The 19277-nt window shown below is 38.8% G+C and overlaps 1 protein-coding gene across 3 annotated transcripts in view; it reads right to left on the bottom strand.

Moving 5' to 3' along the window:
• Positions 1–19277, bottom strand: part of ARHGAP19 (Rho GTPase activating protein 19) — a 59955-nt gene that overhangs the window by 30574 nt on the left and 10104 nt on the right. Inside the window, exons 2-4 of one of the 3 annotated variants that reach the window (XM_076009898.1) lie at positions 6242–6526; positions 4943–5023; positions 3336–3548 (exon numbers count right to left, since the gene is read on the bottom strand). In XM_076009898.1, the coding sequence (XP_075866013.1) occupies positions 3336–3548; positions 4943–5023; positions 6242–6326 (379 nt within the window). In that variant the 5' untranslated portion in view covers positions 6327–6526. The remainder of the gene's footprint in view (positions 1–3335; positions 3549–4942; positions 5024–6241; positions 6527–19277) is intronic. The other 2 variants (XM_076009896.1, XM_076009897.1) reach the window with 2 other exon arrangements.

The following is a 19277-nucleotide window of genomic DNA, read 5'->3' as shown; positions in this document are numbered from 1 at the left end:
GTTCAAAACCAGCCTGAGCGAGACCCCCTCTCTACCATAAAAATAGAACGAAATTAATGGGCCAACTAATATATATATATATATATATATATATATATAAAAAATCAGCCGGGCATGGTGGCTTGTGCCTGTAGTCCCAGCTACTCGGGAGGCTGAGGCAGGAGGATCGCTTGAGCCCAGGAGTTTGAGGTTGCTGTGAGCTAGGCTGACGCCAAGGCACTCACTCTAGCCTAGGCAAGAAAGCAAGACTCTGTCTCAAAAAAAAAGACACTGATAATCATTTGGGTATAATTCATGTAGACCTAAAAATGATTACAGTATGTTATTTAACCCCAGTTAATTCCATGTTTAGGGAAGGCAGGTAATATTTCTAGAAAATGTTCCCTGTAAATATGAAACTGAAAACAAAAATCCTTTCCAGTTATCAGCAAGGTCTATCAAATTCTACAACTGTGCCACACCTCAATATGTTCTCAAAGAACAGTGAATCACAGGGCAGTGGAGGGGAGGATTTCAAATGAATAAACTCAACGAGAAAGCAAACAAAACAAACATTCTTCATGTTAACACTTATACAAAGAATTATCAATATTTTCCAAACCTTTTTCAGAGATCTACCAACTTTATTTCTCCTCAAAATAACTATAAAATTACATAACATTCTAGTAATATTTGTATCATCTCGATTGCTACTCAAAGTGCTAAAAAAAATCTAATCTTATTAGATTTTAAAAATTCAAAACTAGGTTTTGTTTTGTTTTGTTTTTTGAGACGAAGTCTCACTCTGTTGCCCGGGCTGGAGTGCCGTGGCATCAGCCTAGCTCACAGCAACCTCAAACTCCTGGGCTCAAGCAATCCTTCTGCCTCAGCCTCCGGAGTAGCTGGGACTGACTACAGGCATGCGCCACCATGCCTGGCTAATTTTTTCTATATAATTTTAGTTGGCCAATTAATTTCTTTCTATTTTTTAGTAGAGACAGGGTCTCACTCTTGCTCAGGCTGGTTTTGAACTCCTGACCTTGAGCAATCCACCCGCCTCAGCCTCCCAGAGTGCTAGGATTACAGGTGTGAGCCACCGCACCTGGCCCAAAACTAGTTTTTTTATAGTAAAAATTACTCAAAAGAAAAAACCTTATATTTATTTATCTTCCTTAAAATCAGAAGAAAGAAGAAAAGAAATACTCAAGGGCAGAAAAGTAAGTAAATGCAGTATAGATTTTGATGCTGTTTGCACTTAGAGCCTATAGCAGCATAACAGCTGTGTAATTTAAGAATGAATTCCTGCCACACAGGGATAAAGGAGAATGAGGAAAACATTTATGAGCTGAAAATGGAACATTCTCCAAGATGCATTAATTGAAAAAAGCAAACCACAGAACTGTGAGTACAATACCCTACCACTACACAGAAAAAAAGAGACAGAAAAGGAATATATGTCAGTATTTGTCAAGTGTACAAAATATCTCTGGAAGGGCACATTAGAAACCACTAGCACTGGCTGTCTCTGGGAAGAATAACTGCATGCTGGGGAACAGGGTAGGAGAGCAGCTTTTCATGGTATATTCTTTGAACCTTTTGAAATTTGAACCATATGAATGTATTACGTATTCAGAAAACAAATAATACTATTTTTTAAAAATGTTCCAGGCCGGGCGCTGTGGCTCACGCCTGTAATCCTAGCTCTTGGGAGGCCGAGGCGGGCGGATTGCTCAAGGTCAGGAGTTCAAAACCAGCCTGAGCAAGAGCGAGACCCCGTCTCTACTATAAATAGAAAGAAATTAATTGGCCAACTGATATATATAGAAAAAATTAGCCGGGCATGGTGGCGCATGCCTGTAGTCCCAGCTACCCGGGAGGCTGAGGCAGAAGGATCACTGGAGCCCAGGAGTTTGAGGTTGCTGTGAGCTAGGCTGACGCCACGGCACTCACTCTAGCCTGGGCAACAAAGTGAGACTCTGTCTCAAAAAAAAAAAAAAAAAAAAAAATGTTCCAAGAGTAGAGTTGACCTCAACTGAGGCACAGAAATATTTAGTAAAAGCTCCAAACCAAGGCAAACATAACAAACCTGTAACTATCTGAGATATCTGAATCAATCAATGAAAAGCACACACTTATTCAGCAACTAAAATGTTCAATGCACTACGCTAGGATCCGTCAGAGATACAAAAATAAACAAAACCCAAACCATATCTTATTATCAGCTCCTTATCTTAATAAGAATCTTGAAGCAGGTGGCAGCTGCGGGTGTGATCAGTCACAGAATGGCAATGATTGGGGTTTCTGGCAGCACATACCTGGGCTGTTCTAGACTGGCCTGATCCTTGGGTGTTGAGGAAGGATGGGGACTTGAGAGCCCAGACACCTTGATCCCAAGGGAGGAGGAAGCTGGGGTCCCAATGAAGGAGGGACTAGAGGCCCCAACCTTTGGGCTTGAGGAGGAGCTGGAAACTGCAGGGTCTAGGTAGGAAAGGGAACTCCTAGATCCAGAGTCACTGGCCTCCCAGGGACAACAGGTTTGGGGTTCAGGATTTTATGAGGCTATTTATGAGACTGGAGCCAGGCCTTGCCCCCAGGTGACCGTTCTGGGTCCCGAAGTGGAGCTTGAAATAGAGATGGAGAGGGAAGAGACCTGGGAAAGCCCTGGACTGATATATCTTTTCCTCATCCCTAAAAGGGAAGTCAGAGGCAGGGTGCTATTTGCAAAAGGAACCCAGAGTGGGAAGAGACTTGAGAGTCATGTGAGACAAAGAAAAAAACATAGATACTAATAGAGAAATAAAAATAATACAACAATATGGCTGGTCCGATGGTAGTGGGTTATCAGAACTTATTAACACTAGTGTCACTAAAGTTGGTATTTGCTAAATTTGACTGGCTTTTAAAAAAATATTTAAAATAATAATAATAATAATGCAACAATAATAAGAGCACTCTTGTACTGAGTTTACTGTGGCCTGGGCTCTGTACTAAGCATTTTACATAATTATCTCATGTCTTCTTCATCACAACTCTAAGAGATATTATTATTATCATCATCATCATCCCCATTTTATAAGAGAGAAGATTGAGGCCCAGTGAGGGAGAATCAAGATACAGATGTAAAGAGACAGGAGAGACACAAAACAAAACCTTATTTATCAAGAAAACCATTTGATTAAGTCAGACTTAACTGGCCAGCTTACTTTTGAGTACCCAGAGAAGCCCAGCAATATCATGAAATCTTAACCAATATTAGTAGAAGTATTGCTTTGGGTTACAAGCAACGGAAAATTCCAAATGACTTTACTAAACTGAAAGAAATGTATTTACATTTCCGTCTTTCTTCCTATACTCACCAGCAATTTTGAGGTGTGCATTGAAATGCTTGTGTGTCAGCAGAGGCTCCGGCAACTCTCCTAGAAACATCTTCAGCAAAGTGGCAACATCATTTGAGTGAAACTCCCCTGATTCCAAGTCAATATCAGTTCCATTATTGAGAGCATCCCTTAAAATCTGCTGTCGGACACTATTCCCTGGTACTCTAAACAAACCCTCTACTCGCAAGTCTGCTTAACATGGAAGAAAATAGAGGATGGGCAAGAAGGAAGCAAAATGAGAAATTATGATTAAAATTATGTAAATAATTATGATTAAAATATGTAGTCCAAAAACTACTTTACACTTAAAAGACCCTTTACAAAGCCCTTGAAGTAGGTTTTTGCCTTTTTTCCCAGAGTAAGTTAGAACCTGCTGGCCCCCTTAGGAGATATACCTGAACATCCCTGAGCACCTGGAGATCTCCCAGCTAAAAAGATGGTCCTCCCAGTAGTCATTCAACCTCCCGAGGTACACATGGAGACTCTAAATTTAACCTAATCAATGGTTTAGAGAAGGTGAGTTCATCTGTGGAGGTTTATTGCATCTGTAAACTATTTTTATAGTCCAGAATGAATCTAGAGTCTCTGCACTACTTCAGGAATTAGAACTCTAATGTGTCAAATCACCTTTCAGTCTAAGAAATTTCCAGAAACTTAGGGTCATCCAAACTAAACTATTCTTCCCTCCCAACTAAGTTCTAAGCTCGTCTAAAGGGATTAAAAAAGGTGGGACAGGCTAGTCCGAAGGTAGTGAGTTATCTCAACTGATTGTTCACAGTCAGTGACAGATCCAACTCCTTGTTCTACTCTTACCTCCTTTTCACTACTGCACTTGATTAGTCTTAAAAAAATAAAAAAAATTAAAACGGCAACTGAGCCCAAGGATGCCAAATCTTCCTATCATCCAAAGAAGCTGAAAACCTGTACTTTTCCCATTTTAACACACTGATAACTTAGTTTATTTTTAATGTAATCCTTTGCCGACCAAACAAAACATAAATGCAGATGACTCAAGCCCTTAGGCTGCCAGTTTGCAACCTCTGAGTCAGCTCCTAAACAATGTTCCATATGAGATAAGCCATAAATAAGTGTTTGGATTGAATTTATCAAGGAAATATTTTGAATTTATCAAAGCATCACATAAGGCCACACATTTCACATATACTCAGCTATGCCAAGCACTTAGAGCAATGACATAACCAGTATGATTAGTAAAAAATGAAATGATTAAGAGTGTGTTTTAATCATAGAATTCTGGAGATGAAAAGTATTACACTCCCTTTAATAAATGTAACAATTCTTTAGGGACAACATATTTTTCCAGAAGAAACGTCTCTCTAAATTAAGAGGTAAATGTGATTTCATAGACACTATCTAATTTATATTATCTTTGAGAGTATAAAGCAAACCAATACATAAGATGAAGCTTAAAAAGGGAATATATTTTAAAACATGCCACCTGAAATTATCGCTGATTAGTTCCTTTATTGATGGTTAATTGGTACCTACTAACTCAAGGCAGCTCTCAATAGAAAACTGACAATTCTTCATTAAGCAAAGAACGAAAAAGTTTCTAATAGTCTTACTCTTGTGCAGATACTCGATCAGTTGGTATATCTGGGCAATGCCTTCCTCCGTCAGTGGGGATCCAAATACCACTTCTTTTTCTGAAAAACCATATGATAGGATAGGGCTACATTTCATACAAATAGTACAAAATCATCATACTTAAAAACAAGCATCCTATTTTACAATTCAGCAAATGTTTTTACCAGGTCAGTAATCAAAAACCTTAGAATTGGAAATGCACCAGAAAATGCAATCAGAACTATCAATCAACTCCCTCCAAGTTCAATATTAGACCGTAGGTGCTTGAAGGCAAAGATCATCTCCTTACTTAAGTAACAATATCTAGCATGATGGTATTTAATTTAAAAACAAACAGAAAACAGAACTTAAGAGCTGAGATTGGCAAAGCATGATAGATTATCCAATGGAGTTGTACATGATCTGATCTGTTATAATGTTTACACATTTTTTCTACATTAATGACATCCTTATATTTAATAAAGGAAAATAATAACTTTTTATGATAATATCAAAAGCAATGCTACAATATCTTTATTTTATGGGAAGATTTTTGGGGGAGTGATTCATAGGTATCTAACTTATAAAAAAGCATTCTATGGAATGAAAACATTTCAGAACTACTGCAATAAAAAAAAAATCAAGTTTTCTTTACTGTACTCTCCAGCTACATAACTTTGGGGGGGGTTGGTTTTTTGTTTGTTTTTTTCAGACAGGGTCTCCCTCTGATGCCCCCGCTAGAATGCAGTGGCGTCATCATAGCTTACTGCAGCCTCCAACTCCTGGGCTCAAGCAATTCTCCTGCCTCAACCTCCTGAGTAGCTAGAACTACAGGTGTGCATCACCACACCCAGCTAATTTTTTCATTTTTTGTAGAGATGGGGTCTTGCTATTGCCCAGACTGATCTCAAACTCCTGGCCTCAAATAATCCTCCTACCATCAGTTTCCCAAAGTGCTAGGATTACAAATGTGAGCCACCTTGCCCAGCCAACTTTGTTTTTTAAATATTATTTTAGTGTATTAATAGGACATGAAAATCAAGATACTCCTGATAACCTAAATTAATCATATCATCACTCAGGGACTGAATATATTTGCTTTAGCTTAATTATTTCTGTATCTAGACAGTTTTTATCATTTTTATTACTATTATTTAAGGCTTTACTACTTATGAAAGTAAGAAAAATGGCAAAAAATGCTTTAAGTTAATAGCAACTCTTCAGGGAATGTGACATTGTCAAGGAGAGGCCCAGGAAACAGCTGAGACCTGCCCACGCTTCACAGACATATCTCCTACCCTTTCGTTTGAGAGACATTAGAGACCGGAAGAATCCTGATGCTGGGCCCGTCCCACCAGGCAACTTAACGTCCACTTCCCCCATCAGCTGAGCCAACTCAGTTCCAGGTAAATCAATAAGCCTTGTGATATTGCTGACCACCAACTCGGTGAACACATCAGGTTTCTCATGTCGGAGTTTCTCCACAAAAAAGTCAGGATTGAAGATAATGGGCTGACCTCGAAGGGAAGAATCATTGCAGATAACAAAACTGCAGATGGCATCACTGAAAAAAATGAAAGAGTCTTTGAGGGGATCATTTTGTATGCGTTTCTTATATGCTATTCATTGGGTTCTTTGGTTCCTGATCCACAAAAAGGGAGAGGTTCTTATAATCAGCTTCCTTTAATTGAGCCAGCTGCCCTTGAATTCAGATCCTCATAACCAAAAAGACTTCACAGAATGGATGGCACTTACAGGTACATAACATAGATATTAATTCAGCTTTGCTCAGGTCCACAAATAGGTTTTATTTTAAAAATCCTTCAATTCTGGATGCTTCTGACCCATCCATCATCTAAATCCAAACTTTGCTCAGACAGGTTCTTCTCTACAGGGCCCCTGATCTTAGCTGGCTTTCCACTCCTAAATTGCATTGGCTATACTACTGGCAAAGCTCCTCTGACTCTCAAAAATATTTTCTACCCTGTTGTTTGTTTCCCAATGTCTAACCACTACCCTGTTCTTTGTTTCTCAATGCCTACCACTTTTTACTTCTAATATATTATTACATTTAAGAACTGTATTTGTCCCTTCTCCACTTCCACTGCTTCACTTGACCAGGAAAGAAAAAGAAAAAGAAAAAAAAGAACTGTATTATTCCATCTTATAGCAGATACATCATTATTTGTATCCATTATCAATTAACTCTAATGGCTCATTCTGATTCTTATTATAAATAGTATCATATAACCAATGAGTAGACATAAGCCAGAAAGGACAAGTTACCACATAACTCAGGCAAAGCTGAAATTCACCTGATTCATACAAACAATCCCACCATAAAAAGCAATCACAACTTAAAAGTTGCCCACTGCACCCTAGGTTCCAGGAAAAATGACTGTCACCTCTTAATATTAAACACAACTAATCTACAATGCACTTTGTCAACACTACCTGGATAATTTTTAATAATAGTATAATGAAAACAAGGCATTGGTGAACTTAAAAGTTCATCTCTACTTCCTTGAAAAATTATTACATAATTTTAATCAATGGGCCAAATCTTCAGTTGATGGCTACTTGATTCTTTTTCTCTAAAATGATAACATATTAAAAATCACACAAAATAAAAACTATGTATTAAGTGGTCTCAAGCAAAAAGTCACTAAAGAGAGATCTTAGGCCAGGCATGGGGACTCACACCTGTAATTCCAGCACTTTGGGAAGCCAAGGCAGCAGGACTGCTTTAGGGCAGGAGTTTGAGAGAAGCCTAGGAAACATAGCAAGACCTTGTTTCTACAAAACAATTTTTTTTAAAAAATTAGCTGAGCATGGTGGCATGCGCCTATTGTACCAGCTACTCGTGAGGCTGAGGTGGGAGGATTGCTTGAGCTAGGAGTTGGAGGCTGCAGTGAGTTATGATCACACCACTGTACTCCAGCCTAGGCAACAGAGTAAGAAAGACCCTGTCTCAAAAAAAAAAAAAAGAAAAGAAAAGAAAAGAAGAAAATTTAAAATGCTTGTCTCCTCAACTTTTTTACACTCTAGGATAGGTTATGGATAGGTTATTTTTCTTGTATAAACTTAGAGATTCCAATGATTATAAGTCAATTAGAATCAGAAGCAACTTCATCTTAAGCCATTGACAAGAGTCTCTTTCTTCTTTTTTAATGTCAGCTTATTTCAGTCAAGAAACAAGTCAATATGAACTATTGTTTATAATCACTGCCAATGAGAAATTATCATTCTGTCCTGGAGAATATTTAGGAGATTTAAAAAAAAAATTACCACTCTACTAATAGGGACAGAAAAATCATAAAATGTGTTAGCACAAAAAGAATCATATAATTTATAAATTCTAAACTAATCACTTTACAGAATTCACATCTCTTTTAATTCAGAATAACTGATTTCAGATCAAATTAGTTCTAACATATAAATGTATATGAATAGCATCCATTGTATTCCTAAAGTAGAAATACCTACACACACTAAAACCTACAGACTTTTATGTTATGAATGTCCTGAGCAAAAGTCAATTAAGATTTCTAAAACTTTTATCATAGTTGATCCTTCAGCACTAAACTGGATAAAATATTATACACTAGTGAGAAAGGTACTAGAAGTATAAACTCCCTAGGAATACTGTTTCTCAACAAAATCTGGCTATCCCTCCTACCTGGCCATCACCCCCCAAAGTTCTCCCTCCTAAACAAACTGAACAGGTAGAAGAATAAACAGGTTCAAAGCTACCCCTAGCCCTTTATAAGGAATACGAGAAAAATACCACAGAAGTCCTAACACACAAGCAACATGTAAACAATCTCAGTTTCTTTTCCCCTTTTTCCTCCCCTTCCTTCCTATATTCATTCACTCTTGTTAATTTCTTTAAGCTAGGTTTTTCCCCCACTCTTCCTCACTTTTTCTGAGTGGGCCATCTAGTAAGACAATATCGGAGACAGAAATAGTTAAAAAAAGAGGAAGAAGAAGTAGTAAAATGGAAGATGAGAGATGGAAAAGACAGAGTGGGTTATTTTCTTTAAGTTATTTCCATATCACAAAGCCCACTAATCTCTCCCCAAAGAATACACAATACCACAATATAAAGCTAAGACTATCAAGGAACATGTTTAAGAACTTAAGAAATGTCTAGGACTAAAGAAAAAAACTCTATATTTACGTATCCGAGTCACGGCACCAAAAAAAAAAAAAAAATTCTATATTTAAACAAAAACAACTTACTGTTCTGCAATATTTTAAACCAAATTCTAAGTTTGCTCAAGTTCAAATATAATAATAAATTTCTTACATAAGTGCTGAAAGCTTCTGATGAGGCATTGGTAAATCGAAGATACAGGAAAAAAGCTTTCTCCTTGTTTGTGGTGACAAAAGAACTTTCCTTTCCCTGCCCCAGCACAGCCTACACAAATTCCAGACATGTTAGAGGACACAAGGCACATTATGGGGCTTGAAAAGCAGTACTTAGGACTCTGAGCACTCATCTGCAAGCAGGAACAAAACAGAAATAAAAAACTGGACCAGTTAATTATACTTGCCAATGTGTACATGAAGCCCAACAGCAAACTCCCATCACCACTGAAAGTTGTGTTAGACAAAACAATCACATAATGTAAGAACATAAGGACAAGTAGTTTTATAGTATGGGAAGAGGTGTGATCCCTATCTCACACCAAACACAAAAAAATAAATTCCAGGTAGAATAAAGATCTAAATATGAGTTCCCACAGGGTCACCTGGGCACACAGGAAATGCAGCCAGCACCCACTGGGATGGATGGTCACGGTGGGAGCTGAGAGGAGAAACAAAGAGGCAGAGACAGGGACCACAATGGGAAGAACTCACAGCACTCGTAGGCTTCCCAGGTGCCTCCTCAACAGGCATGTGGGGAAAAAAAAAAAAGGTCTAAATATGAAAAGTAAAACTTTAGAAGACAGTATAGAAGAATACATTAATGAGGCAGAGGAAGGGTTTCTTAAGACATAAAAAGCACAATTCACAAAGAAGAGTGATAAATGTAACTATATTGAAATTAAATTTTTCTGAATAAATAACATAAAGTTTTATAAAAATAACATCACACTGCCTCTAAAGAAGGAAACTGAATGAAACAGGAATAGCAGGAGAGAAATTTTTCACTGTATGCTCTTTTGTATTTTTTTAGATTTTTTAGTCATGTGAATATACTATCCATTCATAATAAATAAACAAACAAATCTAAAACATTAAAAGTAATAATAAACTAGGCGTAGTGGCTTACACCTGTAATCCTAGCACTCTGGGAGGCCAAGGTGGGAGGACCGCTTGAGACCAGGAATTCAAGACCAGCCTGATCAAAAGCAAGATCTCATCTCTACAAAAAATAGAAATATTAGCCAGGCAGGTATGGTGGCATGTGCCAGTAGTCTTAGCTACTCAAAAGGTTGAGGCAGGAGGATCACTTGAGCCCAGGAATTTGAGGTTGCAGTGAGCAATGATGATGCCACTGCACTCTAGCCCAGGCAACAGAGTGAGACTGTCTCAAAAAAACAAAAAAAGAAAGAAAAAAAAATGGACATGAGATGTCAACAAAATCTCACAGAAAAAGATAGCCAAATGGCCAATATACTCATGTTAAAAAACATTCAAGGTGGGTGTGCCTATAGTCCCAGCTACTAGGGAGGTGGAGAGAGAGGAATCATTTGAGCACAGGATCTCATACCAGCATGAGTAACATAGCAAACCCCATCTCTGAAAAATATATTTTAAAAAAGCTCAATATTGGCCGGCGCGGTGGCTCACGCTTGTAATCCTAGCACTCTGGGAGGCTGAGGCGGGCGGATTGCTCTCAAGGTCAGGAGTTCAAAACCAGCCTGAGCAAGACCCCGTCTCTACTATAAAAATAGAAAGAAATTAATTGGCCAAGTAATATATATATATAAAAAAAAATTAGCCAGGCATGGTGGCACTTGCCTGTGGTCCCAGCTACTCGGGAGGCTGAGGCAGTAGGACTGCTTGAACCCAGGAGTTTGAGGTTGCTGTGAGCTAGGCTGACGCCAGGGCACTCACTGTAGCCTGGGCAACAAAGCGAGACTCTGTCTCAAAAAAAAAAAAAAAAAAAAGCTCAATATTATAAGATATCAGAGAAATGCAAATTAAAACAACATATTGCCAGCATGGTGGACCACGCCTATAATCCCAGCACTCTGGGAGGCCAAGGTGAGAGCATCACTTGAGGGTCAGGAGTTCAAGACCAAACACAGCAAGAGCAAGACCCCATCTCTGCTAAAACTAGAAAAAAATTAACCGGACAACCAAAAATAGAAAAATTATCCAGGCATGGTGGCATGTGCCTGTAGTCCCAGCTATTCGGGAGGCTGAGACAGGAGGACTGCTTGAGCCCAGGAGGAGTTTGAGGTTGCTGTGAGGTAGGCTGACGCCACAGCACTCTAGCCTAGGCAACAGCATGAGACTCTGCATCAAAAACAATAGTCCAGCAGAAGAGTTTTTAAAATTGTGTTATTTGCAAAGCAATAGTATATAATAGGCCGGGTGCAGTGGCTCATGCCTGTAATCCTAGCACTCTGGGAGGCCGAGGCAGGTGGATTGCTCAAGGTCAGGAGTTCAAAACCAGCCTGAGCAAGAGCGAGACCCCGTCTCTACTATAAATAGAAAGAAATTAATTGGCCAATTAATATGTATAGAAAAAAATTACCGGCGCATGGTGGCACATGCCCGTAGTCCCAGCTACTAGGGAGGCTGAGGCAGGAGGATTGCTTGAGCCCAGGAGTTTGATGTTGCTGTGAGCTAGGCTGACGCCACAGCACTCACTCTAGCCTGGGCAACAAAGCGAGACTCTGTCTCAAAAAAAAAAAAAAATTATATAATAATGAAAATGGACAGACTCTAGCTATATGCTCCATTATAGATGATTCTCAGAAATAATGAGCAAAGAAGCCACACACACACAAACCAAGAGACAACTACATATTTTAAAAACAAACAAAAATGTTTATAGATAATTGCATAAATGGCAACACAGTCCCCTCATGTGCCCACAGCCCCCTCACGTGCCCACAGCTCCCTCACGTGCCCACAGCCCCCTCACGTCCCCACAGCCCCCTCACATCCCCATAGTCCCCTCACGTCCCCACAGTCCCCTCATGTCCACACAAAACTGTAAAGAGCCAAGCATGGTGGTGTTCCCCTATAATCCAGCTACTCAGGCTCAGGAGGCTGAGGTAAGACGACTACTTGGGCCCAGGAGTCCAAATCCAAAAAGAAAAACACAAAAACAACAACAACAAAGAAAAACCACCAAAAACTGTAAAGAGAAGCAATGATATATTAATATTTATATATTTATATTTAAATATCTGTTTATTAATATTCATATTTATTTATATTTATGTTAAGAAATTTATATTAAGCAATGATATATTAATATTTACCATCAGATTCAGCATAATGGTTACATTTTGTGGGTAGTGATTAAGAAGAGTAGTCATAAAGGCATAAGAGGAGTTTCTAGGCCAGGCGTGGTGGCTCACGCCTATTATCCTAGCACTCTGGGAGGCCAAGGCAGGAGAATCATTTGAGCTCAGGAGTTTTAGACCAGCCCGAGCAAGAGGGAAACCCCATCTCTACCAAAAATACAAAGAAATTATCTGGACAACTAAATATATATACATATAGAAAAAATTAGCCAGGCATGGTGGCTCATGCCTGTAGTCCCAGCTATTCAGGAGGTTGAGGCAGAAGGATCTCTTGAGCCCAGGAGTTTGAGGTTGCTGTGAGCTAGGCTGACACCACAGCACTTAGCCCAGGCAACAGAGTAAGACTCTGTCTCAAAAAAAAAAAAAAAAAAGTACTAATTATATTATTCTATCTACTTATATGTATATTCAATACTTCATGACAAATTTTTTTTAAGAAACAAAGTAGTTTTGGCCTAAATCTCACTACAACTTGATATAAATATGATTGAATATCAAACTATATACTAAAAGTTAATTTCCTCATCATAAAAGCTTTTGCATAGATGGCCAGAACTAGGAGAATTAGTAGCTAAGTATATAGGCACACAGAGATAACAAGGGTTTCAGGCAACTATCCCAAAGAATGATAGAGGCAAGATCCCTGAAGAAAAATGGTTTTTATCACCTCCTTATAGTCTACAATTATCACTTTTACCACTAGATGGAACTCTACATGTAAGATGATATGTTCAGTGAAGGGACTGGAAACAATCCACAACTGAAAAATCAATTATAGAAAAATGAAATGCAAGTGCTTCTGAGGCATGTTGAAGCCATGAATCTGCAAAATTCAAGGCATGAAGAAAAAAAAAAAACTGCATCCTGCAGATGTGTCTTTTGGCTGACTACTACCAAAACTGCATACCCACAAAACTAAATGTTTCCTCCCTAGTGAATTGCCTAACTTGATTTGTTCTCCAAGAACCACAACCTTGGCAACATCTATCAAAATATGAACTATATTTAAAGTTGTCCAAATCTGAGTTATCATCCTGAAATATGTACTCTCTTACTGCTTTTTCAACCCCAAAAGACTCCAAAATACGGCTTTAAATGTGTCACTTTATTGGAGAGCTGTTTGATAAGGACTACATACAACTATCAAACAAGACTATATTCCCTCTTTTTCCATATCAAATTTAAACTGGCATCATGAACGTTATAAATAAAGAGAGACTAAACAGCCTCATGTGCCCAATCTAGCAGGGTTTTTTAATACCAGAAAACAGTTCAAAGTTGATAAGTAGTACCAGAAGATTTCAGGGAACAGTATCCAGTTTCTTAGATAAAAATTTTGAAACATTTACACCATAAGGTTGTTCCTTAAGATTAGCTGTCCAAGCCGGGCGCGGTAGCTCACGCCTGTAATCCTAGCACTCTGGGAGACCAAGGTGGGTGGATCGCTCAAGGTCAGGAGTTCGAGACCAGCCTGAGCAAGAGCGAGATCCCGTCTCTACTAAAAATAGAAAGAAATTAATTGGACAACTAAAAATATATAGAAAAATTTAGCCGGGCATGGTGGCGCATGCCTGTAGTCCCAGCTACTCGGGAGGCTGAGGCAGAAGGATTGCTTGAGGCCAGGAGTTTGAGGTTGCTGTGAGCTAGGCTGACGCCATGGCACTCACTCTAGCCTGGGCAACAAAGCGAGACTCTGTCTCAAAAAAAAAAAAAAAAAAAAGATTAGCTGTCCAGGGTTTTGTAATATGGACCTCTTATCTATAATTTAGATTCCAACGGTCTATAAAATGTATTTAGCCCCTATATTTAATCTCAACTTGAAATGAATTTTAAACTACTAGAGCAACTTAACCAAAATTAAACTGGCAAACCAATCAGAGATAAAAGAATTCTTGATTGCTTACCTTCTTAACCTAAACATTTTTAGAAACCTAAGATTTTGCCCTATGGAATGACAATGTAATGCTCTCAGTCAAGAAGGCTAATTTTGGGATTAGTGTCCTTATTTAAAAAAAAAAAAGAAGAAGGCTAATTATACTTTCTCAGAGTATCCATTATGCCAATTTACTGACTTAATGTAATTTTTATCCTTTTGGATGTCACAAGAATTGGCATTCATTCTGCTGCTGACACCTCAATTTTTCTCCTCCAAGCTATTAATAGTATACAATGGGAAGAAATCTACTTGTATTAGGAAAGTACCAAAATGCCTTATTTGGAGAAAGTGCCATAGGATGCTTCACTAACAATATAGTTTCCCTTTTATCATTTATCTAAAAAGTGTTTATTCCTCAAAAAAGTAGAGTCAAGGCCGGGTGCGGTGGCTCACGCCTGTAATCCTAGCACTCTGGGAGGCCGAGGCGGGCGGATTGCTCAAGGTCGGGAGTTCGAAACCAGCCTGAGCGAGACCCCGTCTCTACTAAAAATAGAAAGAAATTAATTGACCAACTAAAAGTATATATATAAAAAATTAGCCGGGCATGGTGGTGCATGCCTGTAGTCCCAGCTACTCGGGAGGCTGAGGCAGGAGGATCGCTTGAGCCCAGGAGTTTGAGGTTGCTGTGAGCTAGGCTGACGCCACGGCACTCACTCTAGCCTGGGCAACAAAAGTGAGACTCTGTCTCAAAAAAAAAAAAAAAAAAAAAGTAGAGTCAAGCTTCATGCGCCTCTTTCCCTACAGACTTTAAATGCCACCAGTCTCAGGCAATTAAAATTAGAAATACTTCTATGTATGATCAGATTAGGTTCTAAAAGACTTCTGCTTCCATTTGTTCCAAAGTCCAGAGTGATACACAGTATCTAAGAGACAGATAATAGTTTTGTTCTGGCACATGACTTGTTCATATCTACACAAGTTCACAAATTAAAAATTCTTAAGAAAAGAGCTTCTAGAGGCAAGGTCACAGCTCACGCCTGTAACCCTAGCACGCTGGGAAGCTGGGAGGGGAGGATCACTTGACATCAGGAGTTCGAGACCAGCCAGGTCTCACTGGGCAATGGTGAGACCTCACTTCTACAAAAATTAGAAAAATTAGCAGGTTTTAGAAGCACAGGGCATGGTGGCAACGCGCCTGTAGTCCCAGCTACTCAGGAAGCTGAGGCAGGAAGATCGCTTGAGCCCAGGAGTTTGAGGCTGCAGTGAGCTGTGATGGTGCCACTGCACTCTAGCCCAGTCAAAATAGAGAGAGACCCTGTCTCAAATAAAAAGCTTCTATAATACTTTTAGTCAGCCAGAAGTACTCAATATTCTACGAACCTACCCATAAGTCTTTTTGTTAACTTATATAAGGAGGTGAATTGTTTTTCTGAGACACATGGTAGCCAAAAAGAAATCACAGTCATTCATGTGTTATTTAAAATCAATCCAACCATGATTTGCTGAGTGCTTTGTAATTTTAAGGTACACGGAAAAAAACTAAGGTAAGTCTCTAGCCTCTAGGAGCTTAAAGTCCACTAAGCAGTACAAGATTTTAAACAGTGCTAAAGACCACAACACAAATGATGATACAAGATCATTTACTGCCAAATGCATGATACAGACAATAAAGTCTCTAAAAATCCATTTGTAAGAGAGAAACTTTCATGCTTATATAAGAGTTGAAATTTAAGCTAGATCTTTAAGATGAGGAGGATTTGGACAGTAGGAAAAATAAAAAGATAATACTTAAATAAGGGGCTTTTCGTTGGGTTTTTGTTTGTTTAATAAACATAAAATATTTTCTCCACACATTAGGCAAGCTCTTTTCAAAACATATATTTAAACAACAGGAATTATACATAAGGAGTTACAGAGATAGCATACTGGACATCTGTTGTTTTTGCCTACCAATATCTATTTTCCCCTTCCTCTGGTAACAGCACCTCCATTTTCTCTTGGGCAATAACCCTCCCCATCTTTCAAATCTATGTGACTTGGTGGGCACTAAGTGTGAGCACATGACCCATTCTATTCCCCTCACTGATTCAGGCAAAGGCCCACAAATCAAACCAGGACAAAAAATCTTAACTCCAAGAGTTTTGCTAGATGCTAAAATTGCCAAACTGGTAGAATGTAAGATTGACACTGTTGGTGGTCCATGAGTGCCACTGCCACCTTTGTAAGGAACCTGCCTTCTTATAAAGCAAATACAGAGGAAACCAGATTTAAGAGAGCCAGAGGCAGATACCTACTGACATTGTTTGAGATTTTTCTATACAAATTAAGCCATCCTTGATCTACGCTCTGGACTTTTCAGTTTCTTGAGCCAATTAATAGTCTTTTTGCTTAAGCTAGTTTGAATTTAAATTTCTGTCACATATAACTGAAAGAATCCTAACAAATATAAATGTGTAAATCTGTTTGCCCCTAGTATGAAGCTCCCCTTCCATATCGTCACCTTCAGAGGACAGAGTGGTCATTCTGGGTATTCTCTCTCCCTTCCCGCTTCTGAGGATACTCTCTCTTCCCAGGACCACTTCTTGCTGGGCTATCACGACTGCCCCCAAGGCCTGCCCCTGCTGTTGTCATTGGCAGCCTCTACTAGAAAGTCACTCTCTTTTCTCTATATTTTATTTTGTATAATTTTTGTCTTATATCTTGTGTTTCTCCCTTCCATACCATTTTCCCAGTTTTTCATAAGCAAGTCTTGGGTTTTCTAACAAACATGAACTTCTGTTCAGCCAAATCTACTAATCATAATACACAGCATGCAGCCTTTGGTTCTTCAGTTCATTTCTGCATTTTCATTATTCATTATTTTAAAGGTTATTTTAAAAATAAATAATAAAACTTCCAAGCTTAATCATGTGCTATGCCAAATAATTGATTCTGCTCTTAAATCTAAATTCAAGATAAGAGGGTATTACACTAACTAATAATAACTAAAAACTACTCTTGTTCAACAGATTCACGTGCAATACCCAGTTCTAGAACAATATCAAACAAAAATTTACATTAGACCTTGATAGAAATGTAGTAACCCTTTAAAAGTATAGGCATTTCGGCTGGGCGAGGTGGCTCACGCCTGTTATCTCATCTATTATCAATCATCTCATCTTCATTGCCTCTCAACTTTCTTGCCTACTCGGCAAAAACGAAGCCAAAGCCTTTAAATATATTTCCTTGGCCTGCTGGCACAATGTTAAGCATTATTAGTAAAGAACATTGTAGAAGAGGCCGGGTGCGGTGGCTCACACCTATAATCCTAGCACTCTGAGAGGCCGAGGCGGGAGGATCCCTTGAGGTCAGGAATTCAAAACCAGCCTCAGTAAGAGTGAGACCCCATCTCTACTATAAATAGAAAGAAATTAATTGGCCAACTAATATATATAGAAAAAATTAGCCAGGCATGGTGGCACATGCCTGTAGTACCAGCTACTTGGGAAGCTGAGGCAGAAGGATCGCTTGAGGCCAGGAGTTTGAGGTTGCTGTGAGCTAGGCTGATGCCAGGGCACTCACTCTAGCCTGGGCAATAAAGCGAGACTCTGTCTCAAAAAAAAACAAAAAAAAAAACAACAACACTGTAGAAGACACTGCAGGAGGAAGAGTCTCTCTCTTTCTAGTTCTAAGGTACTCCTCTAGGCAAGTTCCTGCCAGGTGTGCAGCTTCTCCAGCCCTTGCTCCTTCAGAACAGACGGCTTCTCCAACATCCAGCTCCTATAGTGCATGTGTGGCATCTCCAGCACGAGGCTCCTGCAGCACAGGCAGCTTCTTCAGTGCTATATTCCTGCAGTACACAGTAGTCAGCAGCACTCACAAGTCAGTAGCTTCCCATCAAGACACCTCCACATTAACAGCTTTCCCCAGTACCCTAAAGGGTGGATTTCTGGCAAATTCCACAACTAGTTCTCTGCCATTCAGTGAACTATGGCCATGCCAGCTCCAGCAAGGTCTGGATCTCTGCCCCTAGGGGTCCTCTTTGCACATTCTATCTCAGCTGATTCTTATATCTGCTATTTCTGTATTCTTTAGAGATCTCTTTACTTCTTACTAGCCAATCCCTTGTTACTCTAATCTTGTTATAGTTAATAACTGTATTAAATGTTCTGTTTAAATTATTAAATATAATACTATGTAGTTTCTATGACCTAGTTGAATCCTGATTGATATATGAAGTAAAATAGCAAAACATCAGCACAAAATAAATAGGCTCTAACATCTGTAGAAACAACCCATCCTAAAAGATGGTTAATAAAAGTATAGCTGAGAGGGTTCATTCAAGGTGACCAGAAAGCATCTTCAGAAAGGAAGTATTGATAAGTGCACATAAAAGAAGAAAGCAACAACCTATCAACTGTAATGTGTTTCTCCCAAGGATAAAATGTGCTAGCAGCTTGATAGTTTTATATATTATATAAATTTATATATATTTATAAATTATATAAATATATATATTTATAAATATATTATATCGGGTATATTCTTTATGCAAATTATCAAATTTGCATTTATTAATTGGCTTCTTGTGAGCTTGGATGAAATTAGTCTCTCCGAACCCAATTATTGGATAAAATAGCTTCTGGACTTAGAGAACAACAAAAAACACTGCCATTCTCTGAAGACCTTCCATACAACCAACCAGCAACATCATCTAACATTTTTTAGCATCACAAACTCTACAACCAAAGTTTAGAGGCAGAGAAAGCTGGAGTGTTTGGAGAGCACAGTTCAGCAAGCATCAACTATTCATTTCACGAGACTCTTCACTACAATTATTCATACCCTATCTAGATCTTACTCTTTCACATAACCTACAACTACTTTCCTCTTTTCCTCTTTCAGCAGCTATAAAAGCAGCAGAGGTGACACTGTTCTTCCCTTACTCTTACACATCTAAGCACTCGAATGGTAAGGCAGTGTGGT

The sequence above is a fragment of the Microcebus murinus genome, chromosome 14 (genome assembly GCF_040939455.1).
Source record: "Microcebus murinus isolate Inina chromosome 14, M.murinus_Inina_mat1.0, whole genome shotgun sequence".
In the NCBI taxonomy this organism is placed as follows: Eukaryota; Metazoa; Chordata; class Mammalia; order Primates; family Cheirogaleidae; genus Microcebus; species Microcebus murinus.
Note: the sequence above shows the minus strand (reverse complement) of the source record. Positions and strands in the feature narration are given on the sequence as shown.